At 39.8% G+C, this 20,173-nt stretch overlaps 1 protein-coding gene across 1 annotated transcript in view; it reads left to right on the top strand.

The window, feature by feature from the left end:
• The window catches only part of LOC148840177 (uncharacterized), a 71,038-nt gene extending 51,229 nt beyond the window's left edge, over nucleotides 1–19,809 (top strand). Inside the window, exon 7 of the mRNA XM_088936541.1 lies at nucleotides 19,611–19,809. Coding sequence (XP_088792667.1) covers nucleotides 19,611–19,809 — 199 coding nt within the window. The remainder of the gene's footprint in view (nucleotides 1–19,610) is intronic.
• The last annotated feature ends 364 nt before the right edge of the window (nucleotides 19,810–20,173 follow it).

Genomic DNA, 20,173 nt, shown 5'->3' with positions numbered 1-20,173 from the left:
CATCATCTGTAAGACAGCTGGTGCTAAAGATGTACTGACAGTGAAAAGAGGGATGGCATCCTACTTCTTTATGAAAATGTCATTGGAAACATTACTTATTGTGCTGCCTATTACACACTGACACCTTATATTAGATCAACAATTACTTTCCCATTGAGTGCCTCCCATCCACAGATGAGCTCCTTTCTTTGCTAGCAGATAATGTAAAGGAAAATGACATTTGAATGAACAGGATTATTCATTTTTAAAAGCTCTACTTCAAAATGAATTTGGCACGGGCTGGTGACCTAGAAACAATAATTTGTAGAGAATAAGACTAAAATAATGTTAATTCAAACAGTATTTTGACAAGAACCATGTTTGTTTTTATTTTCTGGGATGTGATCACAGTCTGCAGTGGATATTAAATCATGGTCTTATCATGATGTCAAACTGGCAAAACCTCTGACAGATACAATAGATAGATTGGTTAATTTAAGTTTTAAAAAACTGTAAGGTTCAGTAATGTTGTAGAATATTGTAACGCATACGGCCTCCATTGCAGGTTGTTCGAGCCGGCTTACCAGTGTGGTGACGTCGCCGCCCTTCCCTGTGAATAGCAGGGACCGCAGCCACTGGGCTGAGGGGAGATTTCCCTTTAGCTCAACTGGCTGGGCCCCTGTTGAGTGACACTGGAGGCCTGGGTTTGAGTCCCCAGCGGCAGGGGGCTGACCTGAGGCGGCAGCGGTGAGGGTGCATACCCACGTGAACCCCAGAGCGTTCCACTATACTTAAAAGCACAATCGACATTCTTAAATCACACACCCTCACACCTGAAGAAGGCTCCACGGCCGAAACGTTGTGTTCTCTTTCTTCTTTTTTTCAGCATGGAATAAACCTATTACTTGTTCCTTTGCAGCCTATGCATGCTGACGCAGCTACCCACCTGAATTCTTAAATCACATTTTACATAGATAAAAAAATATTGAACTATCTACCCCTTGTACGAAACATAAAAAAATATTCAAAAATAATAAAGAATATCTCTGATACAGCACAAAACAGGGGTTCTAATACCATCCCAGCCAGCAACCCGGAAGCCTTAGGCTGGTGTTAGATGTCACCCGACCAATTGTGTTCCTTCAGCTGCTCAGGTGACTGAGGATGGCAGGTCATTTCTCATTGCTGTCTTTGCAACCTGGTTTCAGACAACGAACCTCCATCCTGTCTGAGCCTACCACTCTCTCACAACACAGAAAAAAACATTCAGCTGGACAATCTTTCCTTATCTGTTCTGCAGACAGCTTGTTTGCCAAGAGGATGGATGAAAATATGTAGGGCTCAACGGCTGTGCATGCAATATCTAAACAGGTGAGAGCAAATTATATGCAGTTCACAGTACACAATCCAATGCTATTTATTATGGCATTTATTCACAGAAGTGATGGTAGGTTAGACAGAATACTCCCAGTTTGCCTTCATACTGACCTCAAACAAGTGACATTGTTCAGCAAATTCAGTATATTAATAAAAACAGATATTGAATACTGCATGTATTACACCATCCATTTTACATTCTTTTTTTTTTCCCCCAATATATCATTCCCCTCTCCCAAACTCTTTCCATCCATGTCCTAACTAGTTCTTCCAATTCAGGGTCGTGGGGGAGCCGGAGCCTATCCCAGCAAGGAGGGGGCGCAAGGCCATCGCAGGCAGATACACAGACAAAAACGCAGACATGCTCACACTCCCACCTACAGCCAGTGTTCCCAGAAGTCAATTACCTGCAGTTATTTTTGGACTGTGGGAGGAAACCAGAGCACACAAGGGAAACACAGATGAACACGCAGACAGCTCCCCAGGTTTGGAATCGAACCCAGAGTCTCAGCACTGCGAGGCCATGCCACACTCTATGTATTGCACCTTAACTCTAAAACGTCCAACCATCTTACAGTACGTTCGATAAAAAGGAAAGCTATATTTCTAAAATTGGGGTGATTTTGCTCCTTTCGAATTTTAATCTATTTTAAAGACCTAGCCTTCACGTTTTCACTCACGTGTTTAAAACCTCTTCCTGTCAAACACGTAAGACAGATGTAAACAAACTAATAATGTTACACAATCCTAAGACTCAATTATTAACCTTGCAAACGATACAGTTCTTTTTTGTTCTGATAGCAAATTGTGCCTAGGCTCCCCGCAGTTGCCCAGCTTTGGTGCTTTAATGATCCCAAGGGAACTCTCTTAACTCCTTTCAGGAAAACCAAAACATTTTACTCACCCGAATATTAATTTTTAATTTCCACATTACCTTTCTCCTAAAATGAATTTACACTACATTATTGTAAAAGTACTTTTGATGTGGATTAATAAGACCAAGACTGATTCAACCATCCATACACATGAAATGCATGAAAAGCTGTACAGTATACACTATTCATAAATAGTATTGAAATGAATTATTGCCAAAATGCCAATTACAACAAGAAAAATCACTACTTTTATACCAGAAAACAGGTTTACACTTTCATTTATAAAACACAGAGTAAAAATATTATTAAGACAAAAACCCCAAACAAACTGAGAGGTCTATCGTTAAGGAATAGATTATAATTATGAGAACATAATAACAGTACACACATAAAATGTCCTCTGGTGTGGTGTATAGATAAGCTCAGGGCTTGGATTGTTCCTCTGTGTTAATCTTGTAATTATGCTCAGTTTCCTAGATGGAGCCGCATCCCCAGGTGCAGAGCCAGAGTATCTATGGAGATTGTTAACTTTGCAGGGTTTCTCCAGGCCCACACATACTGTATTCTCTGCTGTGAAACAAAGCAGAAAGATCTGATGTGGGCTCACAGAAACAACTGTCAGTATGAAAAAAGCAGTTCATAACTAGTGAGGCCTCCTCTGGGAGATTCGCTGCCCACTGTACACTGTACAAATCTGCATCAATAGTACTAAACGAACCTGCCTGTCAATTATACCTAACAACTGAAATAATTTTCTAACATGGCCTAGCTTCTTTCTGGCTGATCTCACTATACGTACAAACTGCTTTGCTCTTTCCACTCACACCAGTAAAATAATTAATGCAATTCCATTAACGAAAAACGAATTCATCATCTTATTTTTTAAGTTACTTTCTATCAAATAGGCTAAGGGCTGTTCGAAATGTTGTTGTTTTCTTCATGATGAAAATAGTTAAATCCGTTTAGAACTATCCGGATGGGCATGCTATCATAGAATCAAGATGGATGCTTCACAGCTTATTGTTTAAACCACTTTGCTTAAGTGCCATGAGGTAAGTGCCGTGTTACTGAAGTCCAGTCACACTGTGCGTTTTTAATAGCTTGGTTTTCATCTACTTTGTCCTGGGTCCCACTCTGGGATTTGCTTGACAGTGTGGAAATAAAGCACAGACAGATGGGCAGGGCCTCTATAAATCCCCAAGGGCCTGAAATCCCAGACGTTGTGCTTTCCTCACTTTAGTCACAGATGGGCATGGCAGAGTATCATTATCATCTAAGTGCCTCTTAGGTAGAGAGGACAACAGCTTCTTAAGTCAAGTGAGGACGCAAGTTATCACCTCCTACCACAGAAAGCCACTGTGGTCTCACAAGCTCCGGCAGGATTAATAAGATCCTTTCTGAATTTGAACTCAACAATTAAATGAAGAAGTTCCAGTGGGGAGCATGTGTAGGCTACAAAAGAACAGGTTAAGGCTTACTCCATGCCGAAAGGAAAAGAAAAGATACACACATCGTTTCAGCTGTGGAGCCTTCTTCATGTGAAACATTGTGTCTCAAATGGAGAGGCACCTATAATTTTCCCTTAAAGTTGTCTATATTTTACTTCATCGAGTTTACTAAATTCTATTAGTCTTATTACTTTTTATAATGTAAACCTGAATCCTGCGCATTATTGTTATTATATTATCATGCATGACCAATGTAGTAAATGAATAAGAAAGCCATTTTATTCCTATACTATGCAGATTTCAATGTGTCCAAATGCTTAACTGCTTATACACTGTACAAAAGGCAAGTACAATACAAGCACAATGCAAATACAAAGATAATGTCTTTTCCTGGTATGTTTGCTCTTTTGTAACGGTCAGTATAAGATAAGATAAGAGAGATAAGATCACTTTATTAGCCATATACAATTTCTTGCATTAGGAATTTGTCTTTTCACATATTCCAGCTTGCTCTCCATGAAACACACATATATACAATACGTCTGCTGAAAGAGATAACAGTATTAACAATTTAATTGCATATTTGTTTTGCTGATTTGGAAAAATATTTGAATTTTGTGAAGCAGCTCTCATGTTTATTTTGTTTTATATGTATGACTAGTTTATCAGGTATTCGTAAGCAAAGTTCAGGAAATGGTCATCTGAAAACATACAGGGGAAATGTAGGGGAAACTAATTCAATTAATTCATCACTTTCCATATAACATGAGCTGTAGTCCATATGGCTTTTGGTCATGAATAACAATATATATTAGGACATATATGTTTCATTGTTTAGAATTCACTTTCCTTAACACAGGAAGGAATAAAAGTGAAACTGGATTGGATCCACAGGCTGATAAACCAGAGAATTCAAATTCAGCTGATTAGAGATTCCAGGTGCTATATTTTCTTCTGCTTTTCTGACATTGGAGACTGGGTTGTCAGAGGCCCATAAGCTGAGTCAGAGGGATGCAGGAATCCCAGCAGAAATAGACGCAGCTCCGGGACTGAGCAGCCCCTCCAGACGAAATGCTGCAGATGCTGACCTTACATTACTCCTTGTCCAGGTACACAAGAACCAGGAGGCGGACTTAGGAACTCTCAGCATCCGGGAGGGCATGAAAACCACAATTCAAATTTTAGCAGCTTCACTTAAGAAAGGACCTTTGTTACCATTCTGACAAAGAAACATGAATACGAACAGAAAATCTATTCTGAGAATCTTAAAGGGAATGCACGCTTTCACAAGTGACTTTGAATACTAATAGGCTTTCAGAAAAGTGCCTTGGAAGAGCGTGTGACGGTTTCAACACTCCACGTTGGTTATGGCTCTTTGCTAAACCTCAGTCGAGCTGTGGTGACCTGAAGCACTTTGGCGTGCTTTGTCCTGAGTAGAAGAAACTAGACCAATCATCTCCTAAAGAAGATGGATTTGTATCTGTACAGCTCTGGGAATAAGTAAGAAGTCTTTAAATCAGGCCAACATTCACCAGAGGCTTGGCTGGGTTGATTTCCTACACCTACACATGCTTTGATGCCCTAATGACTTGTCACACAATGCTCTAATTGTCATGGTTCTTTCTGGAGTGCATTTCTGTTTAGCAACAAACTGACCTGTTGGCATCGTGCATCACTGTGGGTTGGTTTTGGCATTTGTGTCGGTATTCGCTTGCTTATACTTGCTTCCTCCAGTTTCACCAATTAACAAGTACATTTGTATTAAGCTCCATTTCTGTGAAGAAGCCAGAGGCATTGATTTTCTTTAGGAAGATATGTACAATACAATACAGTACAAAGAATGAAATCATCTATCAGGCAACAAAAAGTAGAATTATAAAATAATGTTAAAAGCAATCATTAGTCACAGAATGAACACAAAATAACCCACTGATGGGAAAACAGATAACATTTTCTTCTTAAGAGTTCTACTACTGTTAAATATTTTTTCTGCTGTGTTAAATTATTTGTGCAAAAAACATTTTTGGTTGCAAAACCCTTTGTGATATTTTGTCATATGTAATGATAATGTCAAGATATTTCAAGTGAACATCTGTAGGTGCGTATAACAGAATTAAAGAATATGAGATTGCACAGAAAGACATTACATAAGATTAAATATTATTCAGATACAGTATAAGCATCATAATACAAGATAAAATTACAACAAATGCATGCACATAGCTGATGATAGGTGCTGGGGATGGAGTACATGTCCAGTTTGTCTTGTTTGGTAGAAAGATGATAAATGTGGCCTTTAACGTATTGACATACTGATATATCATACATATTTTATTCCATTACCATTGACCACAGAGACGTAAACATAACAAATTCAACACAGATGTAAGACCTTGCAAAGGAGTTCTAAGTATTAGTATCACAAATGCTGCACTGCAATTCTTATGACCGCCTCAGAAACACTTTCTTTACTTTGTTAAAAAACAACCTGTCTTCTTTTTTTTTGTTGCAACAGAAAGGGATATAAAATGTTGGTAAAAGTTATCTTGGCTGTCTCATGCATTCTTACTGAAGAGCTGTCATGAGTAACAATGCTTCTCTTTTATGAAGCTGAAATGCTTTGTATTTATTGTAAGCTATTTAAGTACATGGATGTAAGGACGAATGAAAGCTATTATCTATGCTCTATGAACATTTCAATCTTAGATTGATGATTCAGGTTCTTTTCCCAAAACAGTTTTACTTGTAAGTTTATTTTTCTCAGCTATCGGCAGAACAGTCAGCTGAGGGATTTCTTCAAAACACGTTTACAGTGAATTAGCTTATCAGAGAAAAATAAATATATATTCAGCCAGAATCAGCAGATCTAAATAAGGTTAAGAGCTGGTCTATACCCCGAGCAGGCAGTCGTTAAGATAATCTGGAGCTACTCAACTGATTCTGCAGGAGACAAGCAATTCTATTTAAATGCATTGTGTTATCCCTTTGGGCGTCATTTCATTAATTTATTGTCTGCTCTATTAATTTTTAAATATCAACATTTATTGCATCAGTTCTTGAATTAAGATATAGAAACTTTGTGAAACAGAGCTCTTGTACTCACTGTATTTTGTAAATGTAGCTTTATTTTATGTTGTAGTGTTCTGTAGAGCAGTAAACATTTGTGTCATGCATATTGTGACACACCTGGGAGTTGAAGTGCCATGACAAGCAATATTTTACATAGGCAGGCCAAGATACAGACACACAAATGCAGCTGTAAGGTAAAAACCAGTGCTGTTTATTTACAGTCTGAGTAACATAAAGCAAATCACAAACCAAAAGCTTAAGCTCGTTTTTGAGCTGCTGACTGACTTCCTCATTCCCTGTCTAACCACAGCTGACAACAACAGGATTTGAACTTTTCTGGAATAGAGGGCGTCAAAAATGTATATTTCTATGGTTTTGGAATTTTTCAACATCACCCCATTCCCCGAGAGTTTTGTTATTTGTAAAGTTTTCAAACATTGCAAGGGTTTGAGAATCAAAAAACACTTTTTTATGTCTTAATGTGGTATCTTTTTTTAATGAATTAATTAATGTCACTTATTCTTTTTATTCCTAATAAATAAATTCCAAATAAATTCAATCAAATTTTTCCAACTTTTGTTTCCATTGTACAATGAACTTATTGGATCATGGATTTTGTCTGACAGCTGCATCCTATCACTGTACTTCTGTCATGTACACATTATTATCCTAATCATGAAGAAGTAGAAGACATTTATGGATTTTTACTTCGGTTCATCTGTTTCAGGAGTTTTACGTGTAAAGCAAACACATCATTCCCATTAAAACTTGATGTAAGTAGTTAAGACCAAATCAGCATTACTAGCACACTGATGTAATCTAATGTGATCTAATCACTTCCTCAGTCAGTTTGGAAGTATTTTTTATAGGAGACTGAGGTATTAATCCTAGTGTCCTAGCCCAAATCAACTTTGGGCTTGTGCAGTCTGGCCTTTCGTAAACTTTGTCTTCAATTAATTAGTGGAACAATTTTTCACTTATCCAGTGATCCAATTTTTCACTTATCCAGTGATCTAGTGAAAACAGTGCTGTGGGGCTTCTAGTGCATAAATGAGTGTCACCCAAGTTGTGTGCTGTGCAATTCATCAGAAGTAGATGAATTGGAACCCGTCCAATACTGAAAGTGTTTTGGGATTGAAGACTAAAAATAATTGCAAGGAATTGATGGAATTAGCAATATATCATTATCCTAGCATACTAACATACAATCTAGAATCTACAATACTAACATACTTGTCATACTAACATACTAACATACAATCTAGAGATACAGTGTATACACTATGTAGTGTCCCAGTTTTTACATTGGGCAGAGAAAGCCAGCGATATCTTACCATTTCAAATATGTTTGAGAAATGAGGATAACCAACCTCTTCCAGCTGATGATAGCCCAACATTTTCTCGCTGTGACGGAGCATTCTTTCTGGACCCTATGCAGACAACACAATCCGGAGTAGAGTGAGGAAAACACGAGGGGGAAAGGCATGCAGGAGTCGGGAATGAAAACAGGGGGCGTGTCCATGGTGTGCAGGTGTTCCGGGGGGTGAATCCAAGGCAAACTGTCCAAAAGGGTGTCCAAAGGGAAATCCAAGACGAGGCAAATGTCCAGAGTCAGGCGGTCCATCAGAGACGAAGACAAATGAGATTAAAAACCGGAGCGGGATCCGGTGGAGGGTCGGGGGGAACAAGGGGGGAACAGGACCAGACGCTACAGGTCCCGGACTCGCCTGGTATGGGAACGAATGCAGAGCCCGGAACAGAGTGGTCGTCTGGCTTAAGAAGGGAGGCTGGAACAGGGGGCAGGTGCACAAAATCAACACGGAAGTGAAAGAGCCGGAGCGCCCTTAAGGGGGAGGGACTACAATAGCGACACTCGCTCCCGATGTGATCACACTCTATCAACAACAGGATTTGAATAACATCTGTGCTTCCTACCTATGTAGGATAATATACAGATACTTTGTAAACTGTCCCTCACAGTTCCACCTAATCATCTCCATTTCTCTGTCCCCTTACTCCTTCAATCCTCTGGTCTTTTTCTTACTCCACCCCTCCACATCCTCTTTTATCTCATTTCTCTCCCTTTCTCTTTTGCATGTTTGAAGAACTCTGCAATGGAAAAAGGATGTTTTTCCTCTTTCATTTTTCAGTGCAGAATAAATGTTTTTGTTTGTTTTTTATATGTTCAGAGCACATCATAAGTTTTGATGAGTCGGCAATCAAAGCGTTTGATGGAAATGCTGTGGGGTCTCACTCAGGTTCTAGCCCATGCACTTTTGAAGCTCCTGTGTTTGTGTACCCTGACTCCAGTACAATGTTTATGATGAATACTGATGACTAGTGACTCACAGGTTGTTCCAGCAGTAGCAAGAAAGAATGTGGGTGTTTGTTTATTTCAGCAGGGAGTTCAGCAGCCACAGCACAGACTTGGGCAGCTGGCAGTGGTGAAAACTGTGAAACATCCCCCCGTCGTGTATTTTACAGCAACCGTGTTCTACTCTGGATGGTTCATGTTTCAGTCCTCTGGCTGCTGAGCTTCATGAATCCTGAAGGACATGAAGGTTGCTCCATCGATCCAGACCCTTGAGTTCTTCGATATCTGCAAAGCACACTGCACAAGGAGGAACGAGCCGAATACCGTTGTGTTGTCTGGTGGCCACTGTGAGGGGCCTAGTATATGAGTAACATGGCAAGGGGTACCTGCAAAAGTTGACCCAGCAGGTCATCTGGAGTGAGGACACAACACACCCTTTTTTTTAAGAACGGCAGGAGCTGAGGCAGCAATTGATTATCTAAGGGGGCAAGTGCTCAGGATGTGAAAAACCTGCTTAGGATGGGGCATATTTTGGGAAGCAAAGACATTCTGGCACCTCTAGTAGCATTGGTATCGGACACAGAGGGATTCTGTGAGATCTGTGAAACCTGCATGGCGCAGAAGGGATACAATGACATCTGCCATGTCCCTCTTCCGCCGGACTCTGTGGAGAAAGGGGGAATAGATGTCTTCTTCTCAAGGATGGAGGGCAGGCGTGTTTTCATTTTTTTTGCCATGGACTTTTTTTTACCACCTTTTTATCCAAAGCATATGGCCCGCTGGAGCAGATAGTCGCGGTGGTGGCAAACGTGCTGAAGGGCATATTTGCCCTTCCTGGGACTACTGAGGATCGACGCAGAGACATGGGGTCAAGTCTGAAATCACTGTGCTTTAGGGTGTGTTAACAGCTGGATAATGAGAGGACCAGCACCACAATTCTACTTGGGGAATGCCCTTCCACTGTGTTCATTATGCTAACAACATTACAGACAAGCACAGTGTTCTGCTTGTGACCCTCAAGGCCCACAGTCCAAGAATCCAGAATCTGCCCTCTTGCTGGACTGGTCTTTAGGTAAGAGCTTCAGACTCCTGTGGACCACATCCTGAAACCAATAACTCTATAGAAATATTCTGTAACTGTATTATAATATATATAATGATATCTAACACGTTTATTATTGATATGTGCCTACCGTTCAGTACAACATTCCACAGCCAAATATGAATGTACGTTCTAATTGTTTTTTCAAGAGACTTATAGACAAAAAATTCAAAAGCAAATATTAGTCTGAAGCCCTAATATTTTGAGAACGCTACATAAAAATTGAACAGGAATGCATTTAATTTCTACTGACACAGAAAAACATTTTGACTGAGGTTGTTGTGGGAATGAATTAGCCAAATATTTAGGGTGAAGTAAGTGGGGGTGAATTGTAAAGTATGTGTATTAATTTTTAAAGTAATTTGTCTATTACTTGTTGTTCCTTTTGTTTAGAAAATATACTAAGCATACAATTTCCCAACACGAAACCAACTGGAAAGAAATTGTTTTTGTTTCTTTTCATTTACCTATAAATATTGTGCCAGGCACAGTGCACTACAAATCCCTGGAGAGGTTTTAAACAAAACCACTTAGAAAAATAAAAGATCTGACGGATATTGAAGTGATTTGAAAGGTAGTCACAAATTATGTGGTGTTCTGTCACTACTGTTTTCAAAAGTCTGAGTTACAGGTACTTAAGGGAGACAAAACTAATACTGTAAAGACAGTGAGGATGCATTAAATGTAAACTCAAACATCACTGTTAAATAAATGCATGAGAAACATTTAGATTCTTACTGAAGTAATCAAGAAATTAGTGCAACAATGGTGAAATATTAACATTACCATGTGGAGTTTATATTAAGATCCTCGCTGTTACTAATTGTGCTTTGCTTTATGCAGAATCTACTGGACATGTGTGAGAGTAGAAAGCAGTTGCCTGTGGTGTTCAAGGTGGATTGCGGTGATATTGTAGATGTAGGGTGTCTCACAGGAACAAGAAAAAAAAAAGCTTCACTGGTGACAAGGAAAAATAATATAAAAAACTCTGGGTTTTGTTAATTGAAAATGTATCACACCTTACTGCATTTGTAAGCAATGAAACATACAGTCTGTTTAAAACTCCTTTTTCAGTTCTTTTTGCTGTTGTGACAATACATATGTTTTCACCTTGAGTGTCCTCATATTAGTAAGGAGGGTATCCACTGATAACATGTACTGCGTGCCAGACAGTGTTCTAGACACCACAAGCACGGGAGCAGACTGGCATATTCACATATGCCAGTCTTAATAATCGGTAACTGGGCTCCATGTTATGAAAAAGTGGTCAGACAATAAAGAATCATTGAGCAAATATATAAACATGGCAACTGTAGATTTTTGTGTAGTAAGGACTTTAAATGAACAGGTTTGCCTTAGTTGCCCTGGTTGCCCAAGATGTAGTGCTAAGGTTTTAACCACACTTTCACTGAAACTTGAACTAGACATTATTTTTAATGATTGCACATTTTAATAGTGCCTGAATGTTTTGCTACCTGTGTCAAAACATTTATTATTATTCTCCTGTCTGCTCCCACTGGGAAAATAGTTTTTTTTTTATTCATAAAAAGAGTTTTAGCATCAAAATCTATGTGTTTGCTTATGAGATACTTATGCTAACCAGTTTTAAAACTCAAAGCATTCTTCTATGCAAAGTGTATTTTCTATTTTCAACCATGCATTAAAGGAAGCATGAGCTCTTTGAAGGAAAGAAGGCATGTTTTGCTTCTGTCAAACCATCGTAATTCCCCTGGAGAAGTCTGAAATATTGATGGAGGTTACGTTTTCGTCTTTGTGTGTTTTAGTGTTTGCCACTGGAATGTGTTTTAATTGTGTTTGAGCAGGAATGAAAGAAAACCTCAGCGGATGGAAATGTAATTATTATCAAAAGAAATGCTTTAATTTTATTTTAAGAAAAGCAGACTACATGGAAATATTAGGAAGAAGGGTTTTAGGATTTGGTTTCTATTCTCAGCACTTTGGAAGGGCTTTCTTCCCTGCTCAACGACACAGCGTAGGACATTCCAGGAAGTGTATGTTTTCCACAGGGATCGCGGGAATGCGACAGAAGAATTAAACCAGAGGCTGAAAGGTATATACCAAGACAGCAGGGAAAGATGTAGGAGGCACTCTCAGGGTGAATGCGTCAGGACAACATGTGTGCAGTTACACATGAGAGATTGGGCAATATTTCGGGTGAAACCACAGTATTGGTTTTACGCTGGGGGAAAAACTCCTTTAGAAAGAGTCAGTATGGGATATATTGTAAAGGATAATATTTCATCTCTGTGAATGACTGAAGAAAATGGTATAAGACTTCTGGTAGAAATAAAGAATTATATCAACTTTATCTTTTCATTCTTATTGTGTTTCAGGGGCAATTTCTGCACCATCAATGCTGACAATGTTGACTTTACTGTTAACAAACTGTCCAGTTACATTTGACTAACAGCATGTTATAAAGAAATGATGCTGGCAAAGGTTGACAAAGGTCTTCCTTTTATAGATAGAAGCATCTTATTTGGCATTGTCAAAGGTTTTATATTTCTCTCACTGACTACAAGGCATCCACTTGTTTTGCAGACTTTGTTTTAATCTTAGTATATTTCAGTTTTTACTCTAGGAATTATCCTTTGTGATATTATTCAATGTAAGAGGCTATGCCTGAAAATGAATTAAACATTTAATGTAAGTTTATAAAGGAAGGGACAGTTGTATTTGTTTGCACTCCTCATTAGTTGGTAAAATCCATCCATTTTCTAACTGCTTCTTCCAGTACAGGGTTGCAGTAGAGCCTAGTGGGCGTAAGGCAGGGTACACCATGGGTGGGATGCCAGTTCCATTGCAGGGCACGCAAAGACACAAACACACTCACACCAGGACCAATTTTCCCATAAGCCAATTATGCCTATGTCAGTATGTCTTTGGACTGCGGGAGGAAACCACAGCACCTGGAGGAAACACATGTGAACACAGGAAGAACATACAAACTCCACACAGAATTTGAACCCAGGGCCCCAGTGCAGCAAGGCAACAATGCTGACCACTGCAGCACTGTGCCACCCAGTCAGTAAAATCCCATACTAAAATAAAGAATCAGTTCTTTCACCACGTTTTCATTGCATTTGTGTTTTTCCTATGGGAAGAGACACATTTTGACCCTACTTTTTTGTGTGGGGTCTACCCTCACCTAAACCAGATCAAAACTAGATCATTTTAAGTCTTCTGCTTGTTCAAAATCTGCCTTTCCAGCTGTGACCAATCCATTCCATTCATTTTGAATCGATCACCACAGTCAGACCTCTGTCTGCTTCTTACCAGTACTAAGAGTTTCTGGATGCCCTTTAATCTGCTGTGAGTCACGGAGGGGATGTGCATACTCAGACCACAAGTCAAACAGGAAAGGTAAGGTATTTTAAGGAGCTTTTCTTGCTCTCACATTCTCAGACAGAGGTAAATCCTCTTTCTTCTGCTTTCCGCTTGTCAGGTATGGGTGTTGTCCATCCAGTTACCTCACATAACCTTATATTAGCACAGTCAATGACTCATCTGCATGCGTGGAAGTGCTTCTGCTGATCCAGACTTTACAGCTTGCAGTCATGAAGCCAAGCTCGCTCTCAGCAGACATTCGATCGGACCACACACGTTGGTACCCACACACAGCAGCTTGCCCTGCCAATCATATGTTTGGATGTCAGTCTCCACAAAGAGCAGAAATTAAAAGACGTAGAAATAACATGACCAACAAAGGCGTAAAAAAATGATATAGGCACCTAACCTCTGTAAATGTAATTGTTTTATATGTATACACTGCAAAACACCTTAGATGACGAAGATGAAAATCCTACGTTAATCAAGTTATAAAAAGAAAAGAATGATGTAGGGAAGAAGCCACAAATGTGAAAAGGCAGAAGAAGCAACCTGGCTGAGAAAAAAAAGAACAAAACTGCTACATTCTAACACAGAAATGTTTTAAGTGATATTCATTTCCAAGACCAAGTCATATCATTCCATCACGAAGATCAGCATCCTCACTAACTGAGTGAGAGGAATGTATACATTGAAATGATTTTGTAAATGCCTCTTTTTCTTAAACACTTAAAAAATTTCAAGCCCTGTTTTTTCCTTATATGGCTATTCCAGTGAATTATTTCCGAGCCGCCTCTGATGCTCCCCACATGTGGAGTCTGTGGGCACAGGGGATACAAGCTTTGACTCATCAGGAAAAGGGTCTGGCCTGATGACAAGTTCTTCTTTTCAGTTTTGTTTTCATTTTTGACAAACAGAACAGTCGACGTACAGTACATTTGTGGTTAAACGTGATATCACGTTTGTAAAATCCAAGAGAGGCAGACTCCTACTGATATCGCACTGTTGTGGCTTGATAAGTAGTACAGTGCAAGGACAACAATGCAATATAGTTCTATGCAAAAAAAGGAGCCACTTCGCTTTGTTAGACCTGTGGAGGCTGACCCATAGGATTTGGAGGGCCACAGTAACCCACAATACCACAATTCCCAAGAAAAGGCAAAATCATGAGCATCCTTAATTAAGCATTTCTTTTGAGGAAACTATTTTGAAAAGATCTTTAGTGAAAGTAAAATGGGCAGCTAGTTGTGTTCTATAGTAGTAAGATACCCTGTGATACTTTTATGATGTTGTTCAAATACTCATGCATTTCTCTTCACAAAAACTAAGTGCGAGTTAAGATTTGCTGACAGATTTGCACTTTCCCTTGCTCCCTGGTATAAAGTCTCTGAATTAAATTTAACTTTGTTATAGTATTATGTAAAATTTTACAAGATATTTTTAACTACCATGTATCATATCACTATTTCACAAAAGTGGCTATGATACTATTAATTATTAGTCTATTACTGACATCAGTATGCACACTGAAAGGGGGCAGTGGTGAATATTATTTTGCTCCTGATGCACCAATGATTTCAAACAAATCATTCCATGATAGTATAGCCCTAGATATCGGTTATCTTTTATCTATCTTATTTACTTTAGTACAACCCATGCTACATGTATACGGTGTGCTTTTCATTAGAAACAAATGTTGTAAAGGCTTGACAAGGCCAGCAGGCTGAAAGCAGATCCACTGACATTCATTTTGCTATATCCCAGGATCTGTATGAAGGTAGGAAAATAATTTGATGTAATTTTGTTGGATTTTACTTGTTCAATTAAGATGTTAAATACTGTAGAAATCTATTTTGGTGATATTTTTTTCATATTGACTTTTAATACTTTGACAGATTGACAATGGACAGATTGGAGAAGAGTACCTATCTCATGATTTTGGAATATAGTACAATAAATAACCTGATTGTTTTCTCCCTGTGTTTGTGTATTGAATGTATGGATGTTCACAAGTAGCCTGCATTTTACAGAGAATAGCGATATACAGTACCTTGCAACTCATTAAAGACATTCTGGAAAGAATATTTAAAATCAGGAAAAATTTCAAACAGCAGTTTAATTATTGCATGAGTTTTAATTTATGCTGAGCAGACTTGTATATGGATCAACTAATATATGAATTATGTAATTTCATTTTCATAATTCCATGCATTGTTTTAAACAATTTATTGTGAAAAGGTACAGTACCTTTTTGAAGCTACAACAGATAGCCTATAGAATATTTTATTATCACTGTTTCATTATGTCTTTCATCCACTGTAATTAAACTTTATAATTTAGTAAAACATGTTTTTTTTTTTCTTTAAACCATGAGTAGCTCCACAGTAAGTCTGCTCAGGTGGACTCACCACTACTGGAGCCAAGTTTTCTTTAGTGTTGAATCAAGGTTTTGTGAGTTCACCACTCTGATGGATAATGCACGGCGAGTGTGGTACAGACATGAGGAACTGTACTCTAATTATTGTGTACGACAGACCGCAAAATGGAGAAAAGCAGTGATTGGGACCATCATGACTGCCCATCCACTATAATGATCAAGCCCTGAGACCTCACTGGCTACCCTTACTTTAGGCTCATCCAGACGTGACGTCTGGTATAGCAGGAAAACACACCTCCTCACTCGGCTTGTTTAACAACCGTTTTCTTGCCAGATGAAATGTGACAGTCATACCATGGATGCTGTACCCACCAGACTTGAGCCCTTTTTACATTTTATGGAATGAGCTGGGATGACATGTGTTATCCAGTATTTAGAGATCATCGAACAGGCACGTACTTGTCCTACCTGTGTCACATAATCGTACAAAACAGCATCTTATATCGCTTTCAGTAGTGCCCACAACCACTAGTAACCTGTGACCTTCACAGCGAACTCCATTGATGAAACAATGTTTATCTGGTCAATAAAATATCAGTGCACCTCCTTCAAAAAGGCCATGTTCCTAATAATAATAATTTCCTGACGTGCAGCTTAAATGTTGTAGGAACTGTGTATAGCCTTTGACCAAATCAACAAGACAAAGAATTAGATAAACCCTCCTAACCCAGCAGGAAAGCATAAGCAAACAGTACAGCACACTCATCACATCAATATTTCACATATCTTATTAATGGTTGTGTTGCATTTTCAGATACTGAATTCTAATACCGTTCAGCAAATATGTTTTCTGTGAGTAAGACTGGCTGATGGAGTTTTATGTGCGTCCATTCTTTTGTGAAAGACGATCAGAGTGATTTACTTCTCAGTTTCAAAACATTCAAAATCTTATTAACTTCACAGAGGAGGCTTTTCAGGCATGCATGTTAGTGTATAATACAAATTCAGTTGAGAATCTAGTTAGGAATTGACAGCACCAACTTCAGTGTGTGATATATAAGAGGTATCATTATCGTCTCTGAAATGTGACATCTCTGCCAAGTCAAAACCTTCCCCTCCCACTGAGAAGTGAAAACTGTAGCTTGTAACCAAAATCAAGTTTAGTTTTGCAGATTGTTAAAGCCAAGAGTTTTCCATATAGACCAGCAGTTCCCCTGTAGCTTGTCACATGAATTGAAAGTTACTTTCTTTATGAAAGAGTCATGTAGGAAAAGCAGTCCAGCAACAATATTTCTGCCATTTGTGGGCAGGAAGACAGAGGATAGAAAATGAAAAGCAAGTATGGAAAAATGCGTTTTTCTTCCCTGACTTTAATAACATACTGGTCAGAACTATAAATAAGTATATACATTTTTTCGGCTTCATAGAGAATGGATTCCCCATAATTTAGCACTCCAGAGATTTACTGAAAAATAAAGTTAAGTCTGAGTTGCATCACATTCGTGGGGATGGAGACTAATAACACTGACCCTAAGTTCAACAATTACTTTGTGTCTCCAAGTAATTTTGGATCATTTCAATATAATGCACCAAAACTAAGCTTAAACTCTTTAAACTGGAATCTCTTTACCTGGTTAAGAGTTTGTTAGAAAAGATTTCTGCTCAGTGACTTAATAATTTACTTGGCAGTTATTACACCCAGAATCATAAATATGTGTACACCCAGAAGCATAAGTGTGTGACCAAGAGGTGTGTTTTCATCTTTACGTCCTGTCAGATCCTTTTGAATTCCCTCATCCTTCACTAAAACTACACTGACATTTACTGACCAACACTATTCCTTAAAAAATGAATAGGTTCCATTTGCATCTGTCTTATCTCTAACACAGATCAAAAGAAAGCTAACAAAGGCTATACATTTGTCCTCAATGCTACTGAGGTGAGACCATCATAAAAAGTTTATTTTTTCAAAAATAATCATAACATTTTCTATATATCTAGCTTCTTGGTAAGAAGAAAACCACTGCAGTTTTAAGTGTTCTGATTTTTGGTCTTGGACGCTTCATGTACCCTTGTAATATTACCTAGTGGCAACAGTTTCTGTCTGCTGTCAGCAGTTGCTTTCCTGGCTTTGGGCAGTGACTCATGATTCAGTAAACCTGAGATCTTTCGAACTTTCATTTAACAACATCATAATTGAGTGCAGCCTGAAGATTTTGCCTGTGACATGTCTGGTGGAGTTTATTCCCAGTCTTTTGTTCAGTTTTGCAAAGATATTAAGAATGTGCTTCACACCAGGCAGAATTTTCATAGATCTGCAAACAGCTGGAAAGAGACCTCCCTTAAAGAAACAAGACGGAGCTATGGATTTACAGTACGTCCAATCTTCTTCTTCTAGTCAGAGGAATTGAAAATGTTTTTTCCAAAATTTAATTAGAAAAGTGTTCTGTCATTTCAGACATATTATTAATCTTACAGTGGTTTTTAACAGGAAGAATGCAGAGCTAGTAATACTTGCCTTTGCAGTCTCTCATGTTCATCAATTTTTCTCTTAACTGTGACTCCTAACATACATATCCAGATAGGCTCCAGCTTGTAAAGAATGCTGAAGCTAGTTTATGCCCTTTAATACACTTTTCAGAACATTACCAAAATGGTTTATTTTATTGGTTATTGTTTGCCAGTGATATTTTGAATTGATTACAAACTAGCAATGACAATCTGTCCACACCTTGTCATATCAGGGATTTACTCATTTCTTATGTTGCTATTTGTTATCTAAACTTACAAAAACGCAGATTTGTTGGTGGTTTTAGTGTCAGTAATTTGGTTCAGGATTCAGTATAGCCAATCCTGCAGGTGTCACTCTGCTACCAATAGAGTGAGAATACCAATTCCAATTTGACAGAGAATACCCATGAAGCATCAGTGATGGAGAAGCTTATGATTCAGTTTATGCCAGTGTGGTCTATCGTCCAGTTCAAAGCATTGTTTACAGGACTTGTGATTGAATGACTTAAATGAGATGTCAGTGAATGGGGCACCTAGGTGAGCAGTACTGCACAGATGACCAAACAATGTTCTTGTAGGCTACTGGACCTGGCCTACATCTTGAGGGTTGTAATGGCTTTTTCACTTAAAGAATATAGTTCAGGTCTTACCCTGCTTTTGAAAGAACAACATACAAACATACACGGCTTCTGTTCCCAATACATATCCTTAATACAGACTCTAAACAAACTCACTGTCACGGATGTTGGAAGGGCATGCCGTGGAATGACAAGGAGAGCAGTAGAGACCCTATGTGAAGTGACTAAAGGGCAACACGGAGGTTAGCCCAGGCTCAGGGGGTCGGACCATTTCGGTATAGAAACCTATGCCCTCAGGCCACGGACGTGGGGCGACCTGGTGCTAGGCGGGTCTCACGACACCCGTACCCTCAATGCTGAGCCAGGAGAAGAGCAGACACAGGAAGTAAATAGGCTACACAACAAGACACACCAGAAAGACATGAATAATCACAGGGAACTAGGAACAGGACAGAAGTAGAGCGCCCTCTAGGTGTACAGGGCGTGACAGTACCCCCCCCCCCCTTCAAGGGTGGCTCCTGACGCCCAAAAAAGAGCTGCACAGCACTGGGGGGAGGAAAACCTTCATTTAACAGAAAGGAAACCTCCGGGAGTCCACGGCTGAGAGCTACCCCCTCCTCTGGGGTAAAAAGCCAGGGAGACCAGAGGGCGCAGGAGCCCAGGACAGAAAGAGCAGCGGGCGCTGGAGCACGGGACAGAGAGACTAGCAGGCGCGGGAGCCCGGGACAGAGAGACCAGCTGGCGCGGGAGCCGGGGACAGAGAGACTAGTGGGCGCGGGAGCCGGGGACAGAGAGACTAGCATGCGAGGGAGCCAGGGACAGAGAGACTAGCGGGCACGGGAGCTGGGGACAGAGAGACTAGCAGGCGCGGGAGCCCGGGACAGAGAGACTAGCTGGCGCGGGAGCCGGGGACAGAGAGACTAGCGTGCGAGGAAGCCGGGGACAGAGAGACTAGAGGGTGTGGGAACCGGGGACAGAGAGACTAGCGGGCGAGGGAGCCGGGGACAGACAGAGCAGCGGGTGCTGGAGCCAGGGACAGAGAGACTAACGGGCGCGGGAGCCGGGGACAGAGAGACTAGAGGGCGCGGGAGCCCGGGACAGAGAGACTAGCGTGCGAGGGAGCCGGGGACAGAGAGACTAGAGGGCGCGGGAGCCCGGGACAGAGAGACTAGCATGCGAGGGAGCCGGGGACAGA

This window comes from Atractosteus spatula, chromosome 2 (assembly GCF_055471065.1).
Source record: "Atractosteus spatula isolate fAtrSpa1 chromosome 2, fAtrSpa1.hap1, whole genome shotgun sequence".
In the NCBI taxonomy this organism is placed as follows: domain Eukaryota; kingdom Metazoa; phylum Chordata; class Actinopteri; order Semionotiformes; family Lepisosteidae; genus Atractosteus; species Atractosteus spatula.
This window is presented reverse-complemented; position numbering and strand designations above follow the sequence as displayed.